The 21,008-nt window shown below is 42.6% G+C and overlaps 1 protein-coding gene across 1 annotated transcript in view; it reads right to left on the bottom strand.

Moving 5' to 3' along the window:
- Sfmbt2 (Scm like with four mbt domains 2) overlaps positions 1–21,008 on the bottom strand; it is a 181,748-nt gene that overhangs the window by 40,227 nt on the left and 120,513 nt on the right. Inside the window, exons 10-12 of the mRNA XM_057787878.1 lie at positions 19,216–19,298; positions 12,156–12,282; positions 511–624 (exon numbers count right to left, since the gene is read on the bottom strand). Of these exons, the coding sequence (XP_057643861.1) occupies positions 511–624; positions 12,156–12,282; positions 19,216–19,298 (324 nt within the window). The remainder of the gene's footprint in view (positions 1–510; positions 625–12,155; positions 12,283–19,215; positions 19,299–21,008) is intronic.

Genomic DNA, 21,008 nt, shown 5'->3' with positions numbered 1-21,008 from the left:
TATGCAAAAATTACAAAGAAAATAACCAAGGCTACATAGTAAGACCCTTTATCAAAAATAGGAAGGAAGAAAATAAAAAAATATGATGTCTAATCTAAGCTTTCCCAATTAAAACAGTGAATTGCATAGACTCCTTACTGTCACCTATAAAAATATGTCCAAATTACCAGGCGGCAGTGGCACACACCTTTAATCCCACACTCAGGAGGCAGAGGCAGGCAGATATCTGTGAGTTTGAGGCCAGCCTGATCTACAGAGCAACTTCCAGGACAGGCTCCAAAGGTACAGAGAAACCCTGTCTTGAAACACCAAAATAAAACAAAATAAAAACAGTCCAAATGTCTGTTTGATACCAGCACTTAAAGAATAACTGAGACAGTAATAATACTGGCCATCCTTAGAACACCTAGAAACTTGATTTTCACCACCTCGTGTACCAAATCACCCATTTATTCACCAAGATTATGGATACTATGTCTTCGTAATCTCAATGCACTGGGCTACACTTACAGACTGTTTTGTGCGGTGTGGTCAAGGGGTAAAAATTCGCTTCACACCAGCCCACAGGGAAGATATCCATGGAATCCATATCCACAATGACCTCTGGAATTGGAGTCTGCAGACCTGCAAAGGGAAGAAACCAATACAATGGGTATTAAAAAGAAACAGAAGGAAACACACACACATACACACACACACACACACGAAAGCATCCCTAAGACTGAGAAATGCATTCCTGAAAATGTTTTTAAAAATGATAATAGTATAAAGGAAGGCTTGTAGAGTGTGTACTCTTAAGATGGGCACAAATGCTGAAATTACTTAATGGTGAGAATCTGAGATAGTTCAAATAAAATAGGAGTTGGGGAAAAAAGATATAGATTGCCCTAAAAGTGGGGAGGGAAGAAGGATGCTCGGAAAAACTGGATCAGAGCCAGATACGCTCAAAAAGGGAGCAGATGTCCCCTTTCCTAAGAGTAGCTATGAAATCAAAGACATGTGGTACAGCTTGTAAGCCACCATGACAGAATTTGTTCCACGCCAAGCAAAGAGTAACTGTCAACGAAATAAAAGCAAACATTACAGCCAAAAGCAACAGCTACAGGAGAACCACTGTTTAGGAACAGACTAGAGATAAGGCAGTTTCCTAAGAGGATGTGCCTGCCTCTCGGCGCTGACTGGAGTGGCTCTTTTTGTGTAGGTATATGTATTTGTGTATTTATATTTGTGTATGTGCAGTCGCATGTGTATGCAAATAGAGTGCACATCCATGTGGAGGCAAAAGGTCAACCTCCAGTGTCATTTCTCAGGCCACACACACCTGTAGCCTAGTTTTTAAGATCGGGTTTCTGGCCCTGAGATCCTCAGTAGTCCCATCAGTGAGCCGTAGGAATCCACCTGCCTCTGTGTTCTCATGCTGGGATTAAACACACACACCATTACACTAGTATTTTTTCCTGGGGATCAAATGAAGATTCTTGATTTTTGTAGTGGATACCTTCCCAACTAAGTGATCTCCCAGGCCCTAGACTCGTTCATCTTTCAGCTCCATTTGTGACCTGCAGGTCCTAACTGTGTCACACTAAATACTTTCCTGTAGGAATATCTTCTGTTTTTTCAGGAGATACGTCTAACTACCACATCCTGCTTCCTAATTACAACTATGGCCTATGATAAGCCAACACCACAGCTGGGGGATTCTAAGAAAAGACCAGAAATATCAATGGCAGCTGAAATATCAAGCACACTTGGATATGGAGGACAAAATTGGAACATATTCCACTGGTGAGCAAAAGAAAATTCTACATGAAATCAAATAGCAAGAAAAAAAGAGCACTTGGAAGGATAAACTCTCAAACTAAGAATTAACAGGTAAGAAAAGAGATCTTCTAACAGCTGGAGACTCTGAATCTGCTTTGCCTTAGTGTCCTTGCCGATATTTAAGATGAAAAGAATGCTGTAATCCCCACCAGGCAGCCATGTTATTACACCGTATCTACTGAATTTGAAATCAGATTCCCCCCTGACCTGCCTGTCCCAACTCCTGTAACTTCAAGAAGCTAAACACCAAGACCCAAACACAAAACAGCCCCAACTCCAGCTGCTAGTTCCATGACTCACAACCCCTTTGGACGCCATTGGGAAACGTGAGCACATGACTTAATAAGTGAGTGTTTTAATTTAATACTAAGTCAACAGACTGATGAATGGAAAATGTGCTGTCAGTAAAGTGCTTCAGCCCCCAAGTCCAGGTTTTGGTTTTTACAGGCAGGCAGGGTGGATCCTGTTTGCACTTAGTTTGAGGGAGGCAGAGACAGGCAAATCCCTAAATTCCAGGACAATGAGAGACACTGCCTCAAACGTTAATAAGGTGGTCAGACCTGAAGAACAATAGTAAAGTTTGTCTTCTGGCCTCCAGATTAAATTAGTATCGGTTTCTAGTGTTACAACCATTTTCCCAAAGGTTAAATTATCCATCATTTTTAGATTGCGTTTAGCCACAGATAAGATTTTCTAGGTTATTCAAAGAAGTACTTCAAAAGGACGGATAGAGTGAACTTGACCACATAAGTCCCGCCACCCATGTTCTGTTGGCTCAAGCATTATGTCATATTGATGCTTGAATATATAAACTTCTGTATAATCATATATTAATATGTTGCTATGGCTGTCTTTAGCATGCTTTAGGGTTCTTTCATCGTGTTCCCCACCCAGTTACACAATTACTGATGAGCTGAGAGGTGTAAGCCTTTTTTTTTTTTGGAGCCTGTCCTGGAACTAGCTCTGGTAGACCAGGCTGGTCTCGAACTCACAGAGATCTGCCTGCCTCTGCCTCCCAAGTGCTGGGATTAAAGGCGTGCGCCACTACCGCCCGGCTGGTATAAGCCATTTTTATTCCCTCAAGGAACTTACAGTCCTGCTTTTTTTCCACTGTAAATCTTGCCTCTAAGGGCATCTTTGAAATAAGGTAGAATAGCAAAGTGGCTGAGAAGTATGAGTACCTGCCCTGCAAGCATGAGACCTAAGTTTGGTTCCTTGGCATCTACATCAAATGCTGAGCACAGCTGTTCATAACACAGCTCCGCACGGATGAGGGTAGGGAAGTGAATCCAGAGCTTCCTTGCCGAACCAGGCAGCCTGGTCAAAATGGCGAGCTCCAGATTCTATGAAAGACCATGTCTCAAGGAAATACGGAGGAGAGCAAGGAGAGGAAGGCACCAAAGTCCCTCCCAAGCTGTCAGTAAGATGAATGGGAGCAAGTGGAGTGTGTGCATATCCCACACATACATGTGCCACACTAAGGGAGGGGGGAGAGAGAGAGAGAGAGAGAGAGAGAGAGAGAGAGAGAGAGAGAGAATACATGCTTAAGAAAGCAATATGGGTATCACCCAGAAAATTTTTCCTGACCCCATCTTTTAAACCCCGTTCTGGAGGTTGAATAGCAAAGGCTTATTTCCTTTTATCGGCCTTATCAATTGCTGTGATAATTGCATAAGTGTACATACATCTGGCCAGAATCCAGATAACCTTTTAAGGGAAAGCTATTATTTCCAAGCCTGGAGACCCAACAGCTTCATAAAATGATGCACATGTCCAGGACTCTTTGCTCACTTGTTCAGGTACTGCTGGGATTCTAGAGGCAAACCTAGGCACTTCACCAAAGACGCAAGGCAATATCTGTCGCTTCATAGGCAAGCAGAACACGCTGCATGAAATTCTTGAAAAATGAATCAAAATCTTTATGAAAAGAAAATAAAACGCCCTTATAGAGAAGACCTGAGCTCTGCCTCTGTCTAAGCTGCATCTCGTCTGTATCACTTTCACTCTCTCAATCTTGTCTAGAAGAACCATCTTCCCATAGGGAAGCAGAGAGTCCCTCCACAGGAAAGTATTCAAATAATATCGGGTATATTCAAGTGATGGAACGTTCTGCAGCTATTTAAAAACCTAGTGTAATGATCTCTGAGATGTACTGTGGAGTGAGAAAAGACAGGCTGGACCCATGAGTATAAACACGTGATGCTGTTTTCAAGGGGTGAAGACACAGATAATTATGTGTGCACGAAATAAATATGAGAGCAAATATGAAATACTAATGATGGTATCACCCGAGAAAAGATAGTCTAAACCAAGATACTTTGTGGGTTTTGGGCCATTGTGGATGTTATTTCTTACAAACAGCCTGCGCAATCTCCCAGAAAATAACAACACAGCATAGTTGAGGAGAAGCATCTTGTGAATAAATGTTGTCTTGCCATCAGGTTCAAATCAATAAAATGCAAGTTACCATCCAAGAAAATAAAAAGAAACCACTGATAAAAGAAGAACTTTGTTAGTCCTGAGGCAAATTTACAAGCATCTAAATTTGTATGAATCATGTAGAAAACTTAGAAACGATTTCCCACCTCCTGTAGCCTTTGGCCTGCCATCATATGTCCCAAGACTCTGTTTGCCTGTGTGATTGCTAGAACTTTGCCTTGCAGCTCAATCTAGTCAATGCCACAGGCTACTTCAGAGACAGTGATCTGTTTAAATGCAGGAACTTTGGGATGACACGGGGGATGGGTTGGCAGGACACTTTAGTGAGGAGCACAATTCTGCCAAGGTCCCACAGATATTTTGCTATGTCACTTCCAGCAAGCCACAAGAGAGAGAAAGCACCAGTGAATGAGAGAGTGGAGGGTACCACAGGCAAGAGGGATGCCAGGGGAGGAAACCTCAGAGCCAACCATGATACAAGTAATGATTTTCATTTACTTCAGTAATAGAATCGGTGCAACCTCTTCATCTTCCTTAAACGCTGGGATGGGGGAAAAGGTAAGCGATGTTTAAGGGAACAACTTCACTTTGGTTAAAGTTCTTTGTCAAAGTTAAAGGACACGGCAAATATGGACAAACTTAAGGATGAGGCGGAAAGAGAAAACATAAGATGAGGGAAAAGCAACCAGAACCAGGTGATGGATGGAGCCCTAGCTGTGACCTGCTGTGCTTGTCCCTTTGCAATGCCAAGCAACAAAGGAGCCTTTGGAGCATGTCTTTGTCAGCCTTGGAGTCAAACTCCTAAGGAAGAGAGAACAGAACTGTGGTCAGCAAGGAAGAAAAGATTAAGGTCAGAGGACATACACAGTATGAAAGAAAACAGTACAAATGGAACTGAGGGAGTGGTGTGTATGTGTGTGTGTGTGTGTGTGACTGTATGTACACATGCATGTATACCTATGTGTATACAATTGTACATGCATATATATGTGTGACTGTCTGTGGGTCTGTGTGTATGCGTACATGCATATGTGTGCATGCTCATACATATGTGTGTACACATAGAAGGAAACACACTCCACAGGGAAGACATTCATAGTACGTCCCACAGGCCAGCTATTTTCCATGAGTTTAGTTCACAATAATCCTGAAAACCAGGGGCTTTTCCCACAATTCTGAACAATGCTGAAAACAGGGACTTCTCTATCCCTTTTTCAAGACATGCAATCTGAGGTAGAGAAGAGAAGCAGCAGCAGTGAGTCTGTGTGCAAAGATGTGAGACTTACACCTGGCACTTGAGAAGGGTTCATTTCCTATTTTCATTTCATTAGGGGTGGCATACCAAGCTCCTTCTTTTATGAAGGCCCTTATCTTATTAGTGGAATTACTATGGTTACCACACAAGCAGAAAGGTCAGGCCAGGCTCTGCAGGCTGGTGGCAACAGGTGCACGTTCATCGAGAGTCACTCTCATCCCAATGACAGAATCTGAAGTGTCCCCTCCCCCAACACACATGGTTCCTTTGCAAAGCCTTCAAGAGAGGTGTCCCCAGTCTGTCATTAACAGCAACATAACCTCAGTTCCATTTAGAGCCAGCCTGAGCTCCCACAAACCTGACTGTCCAAGCATTAGCTTCCGGAACAACATGAATCTGGCTGTATTTACAACCTCTTCCCCGAAAGATCATGCCTTGGCACCGACTTTTTCATCTACCTGAAAGCTATTATGATTGCTCTCATGGTCTGATCTATGTCAGTGCCTTCTCCAAAATACACACAGTCCATACCTCCTTATAGAGCTGTGCGAGCTGCCCAGGCTGGCTTAAAAGATAATTATTTCATATTTGTACTTGCCTTTACTGTATTTGTGCAGTGTTTATAAATGTTTATTAACTACCGGTTTTCCCACAAATGATGGAAATGCATAAGATGCTGTTTTCTGCACTGTCTTCTAAAATAGGAGGTGGCTCAAACAAGTCTCTCAGAACCAAAGCTACCTGGCCAGTCTGACTAACTAGTGTGGATGGTGACTTAGTGTTCATATGAAGCACCTAGAAATGGGGCTTGAATATGCAGGTTCCAGGCCCAGTTCCCAGGGACTTGGAAGTATAAGATCCCGGCAGGGTTGCAAATATGTGGACTCTTGTTGACTGTGATATAGACACAGGGTGTCAATTTTTAGCTTTCTCTGGGCTGTGCTCGATGAAGAACTCTCTTGGTGCACACCCTACACACCACAGGATGCCAGAGCATCCATAGACTTACTTTCTTGACCTTTAATTTAAATGGCCTGTTCTTTATAGCATCAGAGATTCTAGGTCCCTTTGCTATGATTCTAGGTCCCTCAGTCTATCTGCTTCAATACTTCACTAAAGACTGGATACCTGGGATCAAACACAGGAAAGGGAATGGCCAAAGATCAGTGAGTGTTCTGCTCCTTTAACCCCATAAAGCAGTGTTATAGTCAAGAAATTACAGTGATAAAATCAAGAGCATCATCAAGTCTTAAAATCAAGATCAAGGCCACCAAGCCCTGGACTTTAGAATACAGCAATGCAGGGCAGAGCTATTGGCTAGAAGGAATGCAAATATAGGTTATTTCCCCCTCATGATTCCATCTGTAACTGTACCTGATCCCTTCTCTCTCACTTATATGTGGGTACCATTTAACAGAATACTTTTCATGGGTCCCCTGGCCATCTCTGTCCTCAGCACCTTCTCGTGCAGATCGTGCAGCATTTCCAATTAACGACAAGTCGTAAATGTGGCACGGTGACTTGTGAATCTAATAAATGTGCCACTCCAGACTGGCGATCCAAAAATTACTTATCATCTCTTCCAGCAGAAATCAAAAACAAAATTACTGGGAACTGTAATGGTCACATATTCTAGCTCTAGCCAGTGAAATTGCAGTTTATGTCACGGGAGATGCTTCCAAGAAAATCAAAACCAGACAGATTTGATATGCCCTATTACCTCTATGTTTCTCCTACCAGCAATGCTGAGATGGTACCTAAAGGTAGAGCATCCATTCTGTGATCATGAGGACAAATGCCACCAGCAAAGCTGCCAGAGAGAGGCCGGATGACTGAAGAGAATGCTCATTCTGACTTCCCCACATCAACAACACCCAGCGACGCCCAGATTATAACTGCTTGGGTCAAAGACTGACTAACAAATAACAATTCCACGAAAGAAAATTAAGTGGCAGGGATAAAACGAAGAAGTATTGCGTCTATATTTTTGGGAATAAGGAGTGTTACAACTCAAGTTTTAACTCTGAATTATCATGAGCTCTCACATTTTAATAATCTTGGCAATGAAGTGGCCAGGTTTATGAAGATCAAAGAGACAAGATAGGGCTAAGGAGATGAATTACCCAGCAAAGAGCTTGCCACACAAGCACAAAGACCATATACAGACAAGGACCACACAGACAAAGATACAGACTCACCACTCACAGAAATGGTAGCTGGCCAGGTACATTTGCCTGTAATCCTGACACACTGGCAGAGGAGGCAGGGGAGCTCCTCTGGCTAACTATCCTAGCTGAATTAGGAACTCTGGGTTTAAGTGAGAGACCCTGCCTCAGTATGTATGGTGGAGAGCAGATCAGCATCAATCTCCAGTCTCCACATGCTTGTGTGCACACACACATACGTATGTGCATACACACAAATCTGCACCCAAAACATATGGACATACATACATGCCCACTGCTACACATATGCAGGCAAAAGGACAAAAGAGCAAATCTTTATGGAATAGGATATAAGCAGAAAAGCAAATCCTGCACCAAACTATCTTTAGATAAATACTGTAGGACTACCCACATGGGGCTTATAGGAAGTTCATAGAGACAGTTAGAAGAGCAGTGCCAAGGGCTGTAGTGAAATCCATGGGAGTTTGCGTAATGGGTAACCAAATTTCCATCTGAAGATAAGAAAGTTCTGGAAATGGATACTGGTGAGGTTGTGCAGTGATGGTCATTAATTTAACACCGTATTCCCAGACACTTGAAAAGTTTCTTGTTTTAGTCACTGAAAATGTGAGCTGAGTACCACTGGGTCTCCCACGAAACATGCAATAAAGTTCTACCATGGATATACAGGTACACAACCCTTAATCCACACAGCCCCAACACAAAATGATCTAAAATGCGAACTTTTCAGAGTGCCATTAGGACATTTCATGAAGAAATTACCCAGTAGGCAGTTTGGTTATTTTGTACAGTCTATTAAAAATAATACATAAAGTTACTTTCAGATCCCTCCCTTTTCTCTCTCCCTCTCCCCACCCCCCCCATCAGAAATGTGATGTGATTTCACATTTGGATATGAATCCCACGTACAACCAAATATTCAAAATCCTAAAGAGCAGAAATGTGGGATAGGGACTGGCAACTTATACATCATCATGCGTACAAAAGAAAGCATGATGAGAAAGAAGGTGAGACAAGAGAGGCAGCAGAAGGCAACACAATGATCTGACCCCACTTAAGGACAAAAGAGCCATGAAACCATGGACAATACCAGGCCACATCTGCTGCACAAGAAAGTGACCTGGGGTAAGGTTCACCCATTTGTGAGATGGCTGACTGGTGAGTACACAGTCCAGCTCACAGCTGCAATGCTGGGAACATCACAACGGAGAGTGGGGGCTGTCTAAGGAGAGCGTTCCTAGCTTCAGATAGGATTACCTACACTGGAATAATGAGACGAGAGCAAGCAGCGCAGGGTTCATCGCGAGACGCTCAGCCCTGTTATGTCTCCCTTCAAGTCAGTGGTTTGTGAGAATTAGAATCTTTTGCCAGTGTGAACTAAAAATATTACATTAATCTCATATACTTTATTCATTGATTTCTTTTTAACAAAGGACCTTCTAAAGATACTTAAAGAATGATCCGGCTTCTGAAGGAGTCAAATATTAACTAGAAATGATCATTTTAATTACCTAAAAGAGGTCAATCAAGCATGCACTGAAAAGACTTCAAACTGATTTAATGCATTAAAATAACTAATAAAATTGTTGTAAAGACTTTTATAAATTCAAAGTGTCAAATAAATGGCCTGTAATCAGAATAATCATTACCCTATAAAGTAATTTAATAGCCACAAAGCGACCATAATGAAGCGCTACCATTTTGTTCCCAGGACTGAGGACAGGGATGCTGTATGCAGATAAAATTATAAAATGAAGAGAAATCAGTGTCACAGAGTTGTCACTTTAGAAGGTAAAAGGACCTCTAAGCTCAAAGCCTAAACAAAACAAAACTAAAATAAAATTCAAGCAAAACCCAAGAAGATGGTCTGGAATTTAATATATGTTGTGTGCATGCGTGTGACGGGGGTGTGGTTATGTGTGTGTGTGTGTATGTACACACACACCTTAGCGCACTCCCACACGTGTGTGTAGACGTAAGACACACATAAGCACACTCCCACACACATGTATATGCACACATAGAGGCCAAAGGGCAGTGTACGGTGGCTTACTTAATCGCTATCCATCTTACGTTGAGACAGGGTCTCTCCACTGAACCTGGAGCTCAGCAGTACAGCTAGACTGGCTAACCGGAGTGCCCCGGGATCCACCCCTCTCTGCCTTCCCAGCCCTGATATCACAGGGACACTCCATAGCAACTATTCGCATGGGCACTCAGCATCCAAATGTTGGTTCTCACACTTTCACAGCCAATAGCTTTTAAGTAAAGAAACAGGTGCATGCCTTTAACCAATAATGCCATATAATACTCAACAGTCATTAGAAAATATTTGACCAATTGTTTAGAAGCACTTTAAAAAACAGATCTGGAAAATGGATATTCTTTTTTGAATTTTTGCTTCCTAGTTTTCATTATTACATGAAGCACTGTAAAAAAAAATAATAAGACTGGATTTTTTTTCCCCAATAAAACCCAAAATTTGTATATCGAGAAGATCAGAAAAACAACAAAAAAATATGGCTGAAAAATGTTTAAATATGCATTAAATGTTGCTCATCACTCTCCTTCAAGAAGGAGGAAGTTGCAGCATCTAGTGAATTAAGCACCCGAAAATGTCAAGAGCAGTGGAAATGAACCGCAGGCAGATCCTAATGGCTTAGCTGCTTTCTCCAGCTATAAAAAATCAGGACACTCTTACTGCTGTTTGTGTTAGGTAATTAACAGCTGCAAAGTATACTGAAAGGAGAAAGTGCTAAATAAATAATGACAGCCACGGGATCTCAACCATAATGTGCTAAATAATAAAGAGGAAGCATGGCTTCCGACGTCACCGTTTCTGTTTCGCAGTTAAGGCAGAGTCTCATTAGTGTAGCTCAACACACACAGTCAGAAGTTAAGTCAGTGATCAGAGGCCACGGGCGTGATCTTGTGTCTCCAGCTGCAACTGCCCTGAGTCTACAAGTAGCAGCAAAACCAAAGGTGTCCCCTTTGTGACTGTAAAAGTGTCACGGTTTTGCCTGTGACTTTGTTTTGATGGCTTCCAGGCAGAAGCCATTCACTAGGAATCCACAAAGCAAACCCCGTTCTCAGAATTTCACTGAATTCAGATGGATTTTGATGCCTAAATGACACAATGTTTACATCATTATCTGGAAATTAGCGACACAATGGCACCTAAGATGACCGTGTTGCACAGCTTCCAGTCTACCTGACTATAATGTTTATGAGAATATGAACTACTCTGAAAACCCGGCCTGCAGGTTTCAGATTTGCTTCCAAATGAGATAAGGATCACATGATATTAGTACCAATCCAAGCCCTTTCTTCCGCACATTCTTTTCCAATAGTGTAATTTGAATTAGAATGTCCTCGTAAAGAGCACAGACCCCAGCTTCTAGAATGGTTTGAGAAGAATTAGGAGGTGTGGCCTTGTTGAAAGTGTATTCCGGGGCGTAGGCTTTGAGGTTTCAAAAGACTCTTGCCATTTCCGCTGTTCCCTCATGACTGTAGGTCAAGGTGTGACCTCTCAGTTGTTCCTGCCGTAGGCTTTATGCCACAATCATGGTCTCCAACCCTCTGACGTCACAAGCTCAATTAAATGCCATCTTTTTATAAATTGCCTTGGTCACAGTGTTTTATCATCATAATAGAAAAGTAACTAGGACACATAGTGACAGGAACATGTCATAAGATGTTAACTAAACATACGCCACGAGATCTTGAGGTCTTTCATAATCTTCTCTATTCTTACAGTTTTGTATATGCATCAAACATCAGAGTTCTGTCATTATGTTTTGAAAAGATTGGAAATCCTTAGAGATTAAATCTACTTTAATTACTCCTAATTCAAAATGCGACACATGGAAGACACAATGTTGTACTTAAATCTAAAACGTTCTGTTCACAAAATACATTACACTGTGAATTTTCTTCATATTCGAAGATAAACTATCTGTAAAAAACTGTCTCAACATCACTGAAAAAAAAAAAAACTTAAATGTATTTGGAGAGAGAAGCCATCCTCCAGTTAGTATTTAAGGAAAAATTAAACATCTACAGAAGAAAACAAAATGAAGGGTATTGCCCACATTAAAATGCAAATCTATCATTTTATTCTCATAATGACCAAGACCTCAAATACCATTTTCAGTGACTCATATTAATTTAATTGCAACATTAGCTTTTATAATCATAGATGTAAAAAGACCAGTGTGTTCCAAACATAATTATCTTCCAGCATCTCATTTCATGAAATTATTAGTTATGATGAGCGTCTCAGAATGAATTTGTATTTGATTAGTTTCACTTATTTAAGAGCACTGAATAATTTAAGATCTGTTTAAACAGAAGGGTAACAAGAGGGGCATTTATGAGAGTGCTGAATCTTCCTGTACCCCATCCTCTGGAGAGGACCCCCCAAGTACTCCCGAACAGCAGTTGACTGTACATACCTTCTAGATGGAGCCATAACAATCGTCCCTTCACACTGACCACAGAGGCCACACACAGCTCCCCTGGATTCCTGGGGTTCACAGCTTCAAGCTTCATGTTCTTTGTGAAGCCCCGATTGAATGCTGCCTGAAAAAAAAAGAGAAGTAGGCCTAAGCCAACAGCTCGCAGAGGCAGAGAACGGGCGACTACAGAACTGGTCAATGAAGACAGTAGACACAATTGCATCTTATTGCTGATACAGAAAAGCTTGTTTTCCCCACTGCTCATGAGCAAAGGGCCATTCATTCTTTACTGCAAAGATCAGGAATCAGAACTGTGCTTAACACACACTGGGCACCTGTGACGTTTTGCTAAATGTATGACAGTATGGACACATTCTATCTTTAATAGAACCTCAATTCTATGGGCTTTCTAAAACACATCAGTTCTCTACTCTTCTATATTCCTTGCTAAAATCATACCTAGGGTGTTACCCAAGGCAGATGGAGTATCCATCTGGTATCATTTTCTTTTAAAGGACATTTAAAGGATGCCCTTTCGCTTATAGCATGGGTCTGATGGTGACAAATTCCTTATATTTCACTTATTTGAAATTGTCTTTATTTTCTTACTACTTATTTGCCTTTACTTTTCTAATTAACTTAAAAATTTATATATACTAGGCACTGGGAAATATAGAAAGATAGCTCAGTCAGTAAAGTACTTGCCATGTAAGCAAGAGGACCCAAATTCAATCCCCAGAATCAATGGTAAAAAAAAAAAAATTCAGGGTGTGGTGGCTTTTACTTGTAATCCCAGCATTGAGGAGGAGATAAACAGATCCCTGAAGCTTCCTAGCCAGTCAGCCTGGCCCCCTTGGAGAGCTTCAGGTGGACCACAGCTGAGAAATGACACCCAAGGTTGTCCTCAGGCCTGTACATACACTCATACACAAGTACTAGAAACACACACACTCACACTCACACACAAAGCATGCACATAGCAAATACATATAGCAAAATCCACTGTTCAGGTTGCCCTGGTTGGTCTATAAAGATAAAGCTGTTGGACTAGTGCACACAACCATATCACCCACAACTACAGTCATGACGCACAACAGCCCCTTCCCTACCGCCTCCAAACACCCTTGCACTAGCCCTGTGCAAGTCCGCGACACTCGGCTCCTGGTGGCCAGCAATCTGGTTTTTGTTTCTGTAATTCCACGTATTTATTTTATATTATCACTAGAAAGAATCACATTCTATGAGACCTTGTGAGCCTGTCTTCCTTCACTTAGCTGATGGGCAGTTTTAAAAGTCAACTTGCCACCATCTAGAATGAACTGGAGAGAGTGTCTTCAGTGAGAAACTATTCAGATCAGGTTGAGGGAGAGCATGGGTGGGGGAACTGTCTTGATTACTGGCCCAGAGGGAAGACGTATCCCGAATGTGAGTGGCAACATTTCGTGGGCTGGATCATAAACTGTAGTAGAGGACAACCAATAAAGAACATGGAAAGGGGATGTTTTTCTTTGTTCTAAACTGTACAAGTAAAGTGGGCCAGCCTCGAGTCCCTGCCTTGACTTCCCTACTTCCATGGACTGTAAGCTAGAATCTTTCTCCTAAGCAGCGTTTGTCAAGATCTTTTATTGCAGTGACAGAAATGAAACGAGGACACTTAGCAGAATGCATTTGAGGACCATTCCCACAAGAATCATATGTAGTTTATTCTATGAGTAGTCAATGTATACACACCACAAATCATCAAATTCATCAATACATTTGCCTGTTACAGGACACTGAACCATCTCCACAACTTAGTTATTACAAATGAAGTTGCTACAACCCTGCAGGTATGCATTTTTTGTGTGGTCAGAAGTACATGAAACCGTTCAGGTTACCTTAACAAAACGCCACAGACTAAGTGGCCAGAACAACCAAAATTAGTTTTCTCCAAGTCCCAGAAGCTGAGACTGCAACATCAAGCTGTCATCGGGTTGGGTCCTGCTGAGGTCACTTTCTGTAACTTACAGACGGCTGTGTGAAGCCTCTGTCAGGCCATGGGTCATCCCTCTATTCTTTCAATAAGTACACAGGTGACATGGAATGAAGACTTCACCTTTTCGTAATTGCTTTTTTTAGATATTTTCACTCCAAAGGCCATCATGTTTGAGGGGTTCAGATGAGATCACATGAATGGGGGAGTGGGAAACAAGCTTAAACCTTCATAATAAATTTTCACTTCTCTAGAAACAGAGTTGTAGGGTGATACAGGAAACGGGTGTTAAGACTTTTCCGGTATTTGGCTTGCAGAGCGGTCTCCTCATTTCTGCATTCCCACACGTGTGAATAGTGGCTATAACTCCCCAGGAGCATCAGCATGACTGGTGTTCCAAAATTCAGTTGCTCTAATAGATATCTTCAAATTCATTTTCAATAGAGGCCTAGTGGGTCTTCGTTTGGCTTATGTTGCTGTGATAAAAAAATATCCTAAGAAAAAGGCGACTCAGGAAAGAAAGGATTTCTTTTAACTCAATTCCAGCACATGGCCCATTATATCTGGGAAGACAAGGCAGCAGCAATTTGAAAGAGCTGATTACATTGTGTCCACAGTTAAAGCAGAGGGACTGAATGTGTGTGTCTGTGTGTGTGTGTGCGCGCGCATACGTGCACGCGCGTGTATTTCCCCCTGCTTACTTTCTCCACTCAGTCCAGGACCCACACCTTGGGAATGACACTGTTCACAGGAGGCTGGGTCTCCCCACATCAGTTAAGGCAACCAAGACAACCTCCCATTGGCCAACCCTATGCAGAAAACCCATCACTGAGACCCTCTTCCCAGGTGACTCTAGACGGAAGACATGTTGACAATGAAAACTAGCCCTCACCCATCACACTGGAGTAGCCTCCTCACAAGCCCTGTACACTGTGAGGCTAAGCAGTGCTTCCTGTTTCTTCATCATCTACATCCTCTATGGGAGGTGGCTGTCTGTCTTTACCTTCCTTCAGTCACTTCTTCTAGGTCTCCAATCTCACAGGAGATTGCTCCTTAAGATTCATTTGTCTTCTTTATTCCTCCTTGCCATTTTTTCTTTCCTCTCTGCTCTGTACCTCCTCGAATCTCCACATTCGAGGCCAGTAGCTCCCATTTCCATCCTGCTATTTCACTGATGAATTCCTTTCGTGCATATACTGTTCTCAACACTAGAGCTTCTAGCTTCGGCAGCTTTTATGTCCCATGTTTAAGTCCACAACAAAGATACTTTCCTTTACACCTGGTGTTATCAAATTCCAGGGTGTATCGGAAACAGGCAGAGAACTAAAGAATCAGTATTGCCAATGAGCCCCTAAGAGGCGCTATAGCTGCTGGTGTGGGCGTCACACAGTGAGAACCATACCTTCCATTACTGGGTTTCAGTCCAGTAAGGGTCGTGCAATGTTTGTCTGCTAATTCCAGCATCTGAATCATGCTGGGTTTTTCTTTGCTTTTCTTTTTCCTTTTCTCCTTTCTCTGATGGAATGCGGTTTTCCCAGCTTTTGTATGCTTTAGCTGAAACATGCATGCAGGAAATGCAAAGACACAGAAACTCTGGATTGTGCTATTTTCCCACAAGGCTACGCATGGGGCTTTTGCTTTTGTTTCGGTTTTCAGTTTTAGCAAACCATCTTCTTGTCTGAATTTGAACTACACACTTAGTCTCTTTAGAAGCAACTTAAAGGCTCACTCTGTTCTTCTCGCCTCACCGAGGTTAACTGCAGACTTCCTGGGACTTAGATGATTCAAGCGTCTACCAACAATACAGGTGGCATTTATGGGACAGGATTCTGGACTTTGTCTACCTGCTTCTCCATTGTCTGAAATTTTATCTTACTTTCTAGTATCTGTATCAGCCTGGACTCTAGATACTGACTTATCAAGGCAGAGAGTCCCACACCACATTGCCAGTTGTCCCATATGTCACCATCTTCATACTGTGACTATAGATGTGAACATTGTCCATGGCCCTTCTTCCAGCTGCTTGCCCCACCCTCCAAACATGCCTGGGTGTTTTTATTCATGCTCCACAACTCTCGTGTGAGTGTTCTCGATACCCAGTCTGGAGTTAAATAGCTATTTCAGGAAGATCAGTTCAGTCCGAGTTTTCTTGGTGCTATCAGCAAACCTCTCTCCAAATATTACTCTCAAATAAATATGACTTTCCCCAAACAGTAGCTACTATAAATTGCAATCAAATATGCTAGAGTACTATAAAAACATAGCCACTTTGAAACATATAAACTCATCTCCACAGATTCCTCAAACCAATAAAAGACCGTACCGTTATGTGATTCTTATGGGGATAGAAATCAGAGTCATTTAGATTTAAGTGTCTTTTTATAAAAGCAGTTGAAAAGGCAATTGTATCCTTATGTAATCAGAACAAAAATTATGTCCTGCATGCTTAAAAACAGCCAATTTGCTCCTTCCCCGCACGTTTCTCTGGAAACAAGAAGCTGGGCTGTTTACTCTGGACTCTTTCTTTTCTTTAATGGTCCCCCTACACACAAGTCACCCTCTCTCATTCACACAATTACATATGAATCCTCTTTCTGATGGCACAGCTGGATGGCTGTGTGGAGAACCTTGAAGTTAAAAAGCATTTTATCTCACTTAATAAGGAAAAGCTCCAACCACGTAACCTCTTTTCATTTCCTCTCATTGCTGGAGGGTAATTTATAAAAGATCAATAACAAAACTGTTACCTCTGAGTTTCCTTTACTAAGCATTTGGCTATGTCAATCCATCCTATAACCAACTCTGATTGTTAAAACATCCCCAGGGAAATGTCTTCCACGCAGCTAGTTCCACACTGCTCTCCTCTCGTGCACATGAGATGCGTGATTAAAAAATGAATTCATAATAAGCATTCCATTAAAGAGCACTTGTAGCAAGCTAACAAATGCAGCCGAGTCCCAGTATGCAATGCATATGCCAGCAGGCAGACAGCTCTCCTGTCTATTAAATAAATGGGGAGCCAGAAACAAAAGCAGTCCTAATGAATACACCAGCAAATTCATTAAGCCAGATTTAATCTCGGTGACTGAAGCCTGGAAGCTCCAAAGACAACCTGGTATGTGGGTAATTGCTTCAGAGTGAAATGCCATGTAGACACTCCTGGATAAAAGGAAAATGTCAGAGGGCCAGTGAGATGGTTCAGTAGGGAAAGTGTTGGCCAGGAAAGCATAAGGACCCGAGTTCAGATCCTCAACATCCACGGAGAAAGCCATGAGGGGCGGCATGAGTAATGCCAGCCCTGGGGAGAGGGAGACAGATTTCTGGGGCTTGCTGGCCAGTCATTCTAGCAAAAATCAGAGAGAGAGAGATACTGCTGGAAATAGATAAATAGATAGACAAACAGACATACAGACAGACAGACATATAGGTAGTTAGGGTGGGGAGTGAGTGAGGAAGACACCTAACATTAACCTCTGGGCTCCCTCTACGCCGAGTCTCTCGCTCTCTTGTGTAACTATGTTGCCACGGGAAAAATACACTCTAAAAATGGAGCCAAGGAATGATGTGAAAATTTTCTCTCCAAAGCTAGAGTCAGGGCAAGAATAGTTCTCTTGTGGGGTAGAAAGCACAACCTTGAACAGGTTTTGGGGCATCACAGGTTATCCCCCTAGTCCTTCATGAAAGCAGGACAGTAGATTCTGAGACAGTGACATCAACATAGTACAAAGTCATGTGGCGATGGCCTTGATAAGCCTCAAGGGGTTCAGGAACACAGTCGTATCTGTCCCCATCACAGAGTTTAAAACACACCCCCATAGTGTTAGCTGTTGCAGAGAAACTGCTCCTATATGCTAATGTCAGTAACCAAAACATCCTCTAGCCAAAGGAGTCCTTAATTCCAACTCTGTTGCTGATGCTCCCCTGTATTTAGGGGTACACATGAACCCAGTAATCAAACTACTCAATGTTTCATCACCTCAGTGTGACTTATGCTTAGACAAGCTTCTCTGAAGCCATGCTTTCCTTTCTTGCCCTATGAACTCTGCTATCCTTGAGACACAGGCATCCCTGTCGGGTGGACAGCCAGTCAGTATAGCTCTGGGATACAGGGTCAGAAGCAAACCTGTATGCAGGATGGGAGCTGCAGGTCTCAATCAAAAGGGGTGTGTCATTTCTTCTCGGTGCACGGAATTTACTTCCCTAAGTACTGGTACACTGAACACATTTGGGGACACACGTTTTATATTTAAAACAGAACAGTTCACATCCCTCGCTACAGTCTCCACAGCTGATGAAACTTAAAAGCACAATTTTGCCGCCGCTTCGCCAGGCTTTACCACTTCTTGCTACTGAGCAAGTTCACTTATCTACTTCTAGTTTGTGTCACTAAAATACTGCGACAATAGCAACAATGTAATGTTTAATGTAAGCGTATCAGGAAGCCGCTCAGCCAGCATCTTACTAGGAACAAAAGCACTTCCTAAAGTATCTATCTATCTATCTATCTATCTATCTATCTATCTATCTATCTATCTATGTATCGAAAACAAGATTTCTTGCATCCTGGACTAGCTGCAAACTCACTATGTAGCAGAGAATGGTCTTGAACCTCTAATCTTCCTGTCTTTACCTACAAAGTGCTGCGATTACAGGCATGCATTCACTACCACACCCAGCTTATTCAGTGCTGGGAATTGACCCATTCATTCTAAGCAAGTATTCTACCACAAAACCACATTCCCAGCCTAGGATTACACACTTTAATAAACTTTAGGAGCAAAGAATATCCAATCCTTGCCTCTTCCAAAAGCAGGAACTAAACTCCAGCATGTTGGAGCTACTGGGCATTTGTTAACCAGTTTATCAGAGCAGCCTGGTATCATTCACACAGCATAAAATGCAAACTGTCAAACCCATGATGGTTCCGGGATCCTGTTGCACAAGGTGGTACTAAATGCTTGATTACCAAACAGGAGAAACAAAAACAAAAACAAAAACAAAACAAAACAAAAAAAAAACCTCCCCAAATACATAGGGCACATAGCATTTACAACTTCAAATGGGAAGAAACAGAAAGTGTCTTACATTTCTGAAGCAGAAGGGCGGTGCTTCTTCTGCCCCATGCTGCTTGTGATAGTCTGCCCAGTCAAAGTCCTGGCCCAAGTAACCTGTGAAGGAAGAAACACATACGGTCTTAGCTGAGTTGGATTCCAGACAACAGTCAGCCTGGATCAGTATCTTGAGAAAATAATAGGAAACTTAAGTCTTCACAAGTTTCACAGCTCTGAGCTTCCTTGATGATGATGAAGAAGTGGAACATTTAAGTGGAATGTGCTCAATACCGGGAAGGGAGCTAGGTGTGCTGTCTATCATATGCTTACCTGGGACCTGAAACCCGGTGAAGGAAGGTGGTACCAACCGTCTGCCTTAGAGAGACTCCTGATAATGGGGAGATTTGCTACTCAGAACAGCTGAGAGAGAATGTGTGTGTGTGTGTGTGTGTGTGTGTGAGAGAGAGAGAGAGAGAGAGAGAGAGAGAGAGAGAGAGAGAGAGAGAGAGAGAGAGAAAAGATGTGGGGCACTTGTGTCTAAAACATGGTTCAGAAATCTCTTAAGCACTTATTTTATGGGAATTTGAACAAAGAGAGGGCACTAGTGGCGTTACCAGTGATACTACCACCATCGGAGTCGGCTGTACATTTGCCTGTCCATTCCTCCTAATAAAAGTAAAACAGGCATCCTTTCAGGTCCATGCATCAAGGTGACTGCACCGTGTATGTATGAGGTGGGGTGCTCCTACCCAGCTAGGCCTTTCTCATTTAGGATCCAGATGCTCTCATCTCCCCCAATATCTTATGATGTTTCCAAGATGAATATACATTATGTGTCTGTGCACACACACACACACACACCCTCTATGGAGGAGGGGAAGGAGGGCAGGAGAAAGAAGCCGCATGGGGGAAGTTCTGAGCATTTCAATCAAATGCAGCACACTTGTGTCTCAAGCCCCTTGCAGAATCCTCTACCCCAAAGCCTCCCACCAGAGAGGACCAGGTCTGCCACTTCTCTGTTCTGAGTCAGCAGGGCAGTACCAAGGCCTTTCACACTCCGGCTTCCTTCCTTTCTTAGGGGGGCGGGGGCTTTGTCACTTAAAACTCTACTTCTCTAATTGCCCTCCCTTCTGCATTTACATATTAAAACTCACTCCCCTCTGCTGTTTCCCCTCCCCACCAGGGCTTCACATACTAAAAACAACTGCCTGCCAGCTCAGAATAAAGTCAACATTTGCTTCCATGTAGAATCTCTTTCCCGGGATTCTGCTACTTCCTTGGCTAATTCTCTTTATGGATAAGATAAGTTGATGAGAGAGGGCTCAGGCTTGAGAGCACTTGCTACTCTTCTGGAGAACCTAAGGGGGTGCCCAGCACCTAGGCCAAGCCTCTCAGTACCTCCAGCTCCAGAGGACCCCAGGCTCTCTCTGGCTTCCAGTCATCACCACAGGATTGTACATACAGACACACACGCACAATGCTGAAAATGAAAACTTTGGGAGATTATGGTGCAAGTACCTGGAAGATCCAAAGTGAATGATCAGCAAAATGTTTTCATGCCTGTTTGAGATGGTGAATACTCATGAAGGAATATGTATGTGTCTGAAGGATAAAGAACAGCATTCGCTATTGTTTCTTAGTGCAGTCTAGGTTTTGTTTTGTTTAAGAGGGGAGTGCCCAGTGGCCTGGAACACACCAAGCAGCCTTTGCTGGGTGGCCAAAGAGCCCTCATGGATTTGCCTGATTCTGCCTCCGCAGTGCTGGGTTTGGACACATGTCACAGCATACCTGGTTCCTCTACATGGGTCCTAAAGACTGAAAACTTTG

This window comes from Chionomys nivalis, chromosome 13, assembly GCF_950005125.1.
Source record: "Chionomys nivalis chromosome 13, mChiNiv1.1, whole genome shotgun sequence".
NCBI lineage: Eukaryota > Metazoa > Chordata > Mammalia > Rodentia > Cricetidae > Chionomys > Chionomys nivalis.
This window is presented reverse-complemented; position numbering and strand designations above follow the sequence as displayed.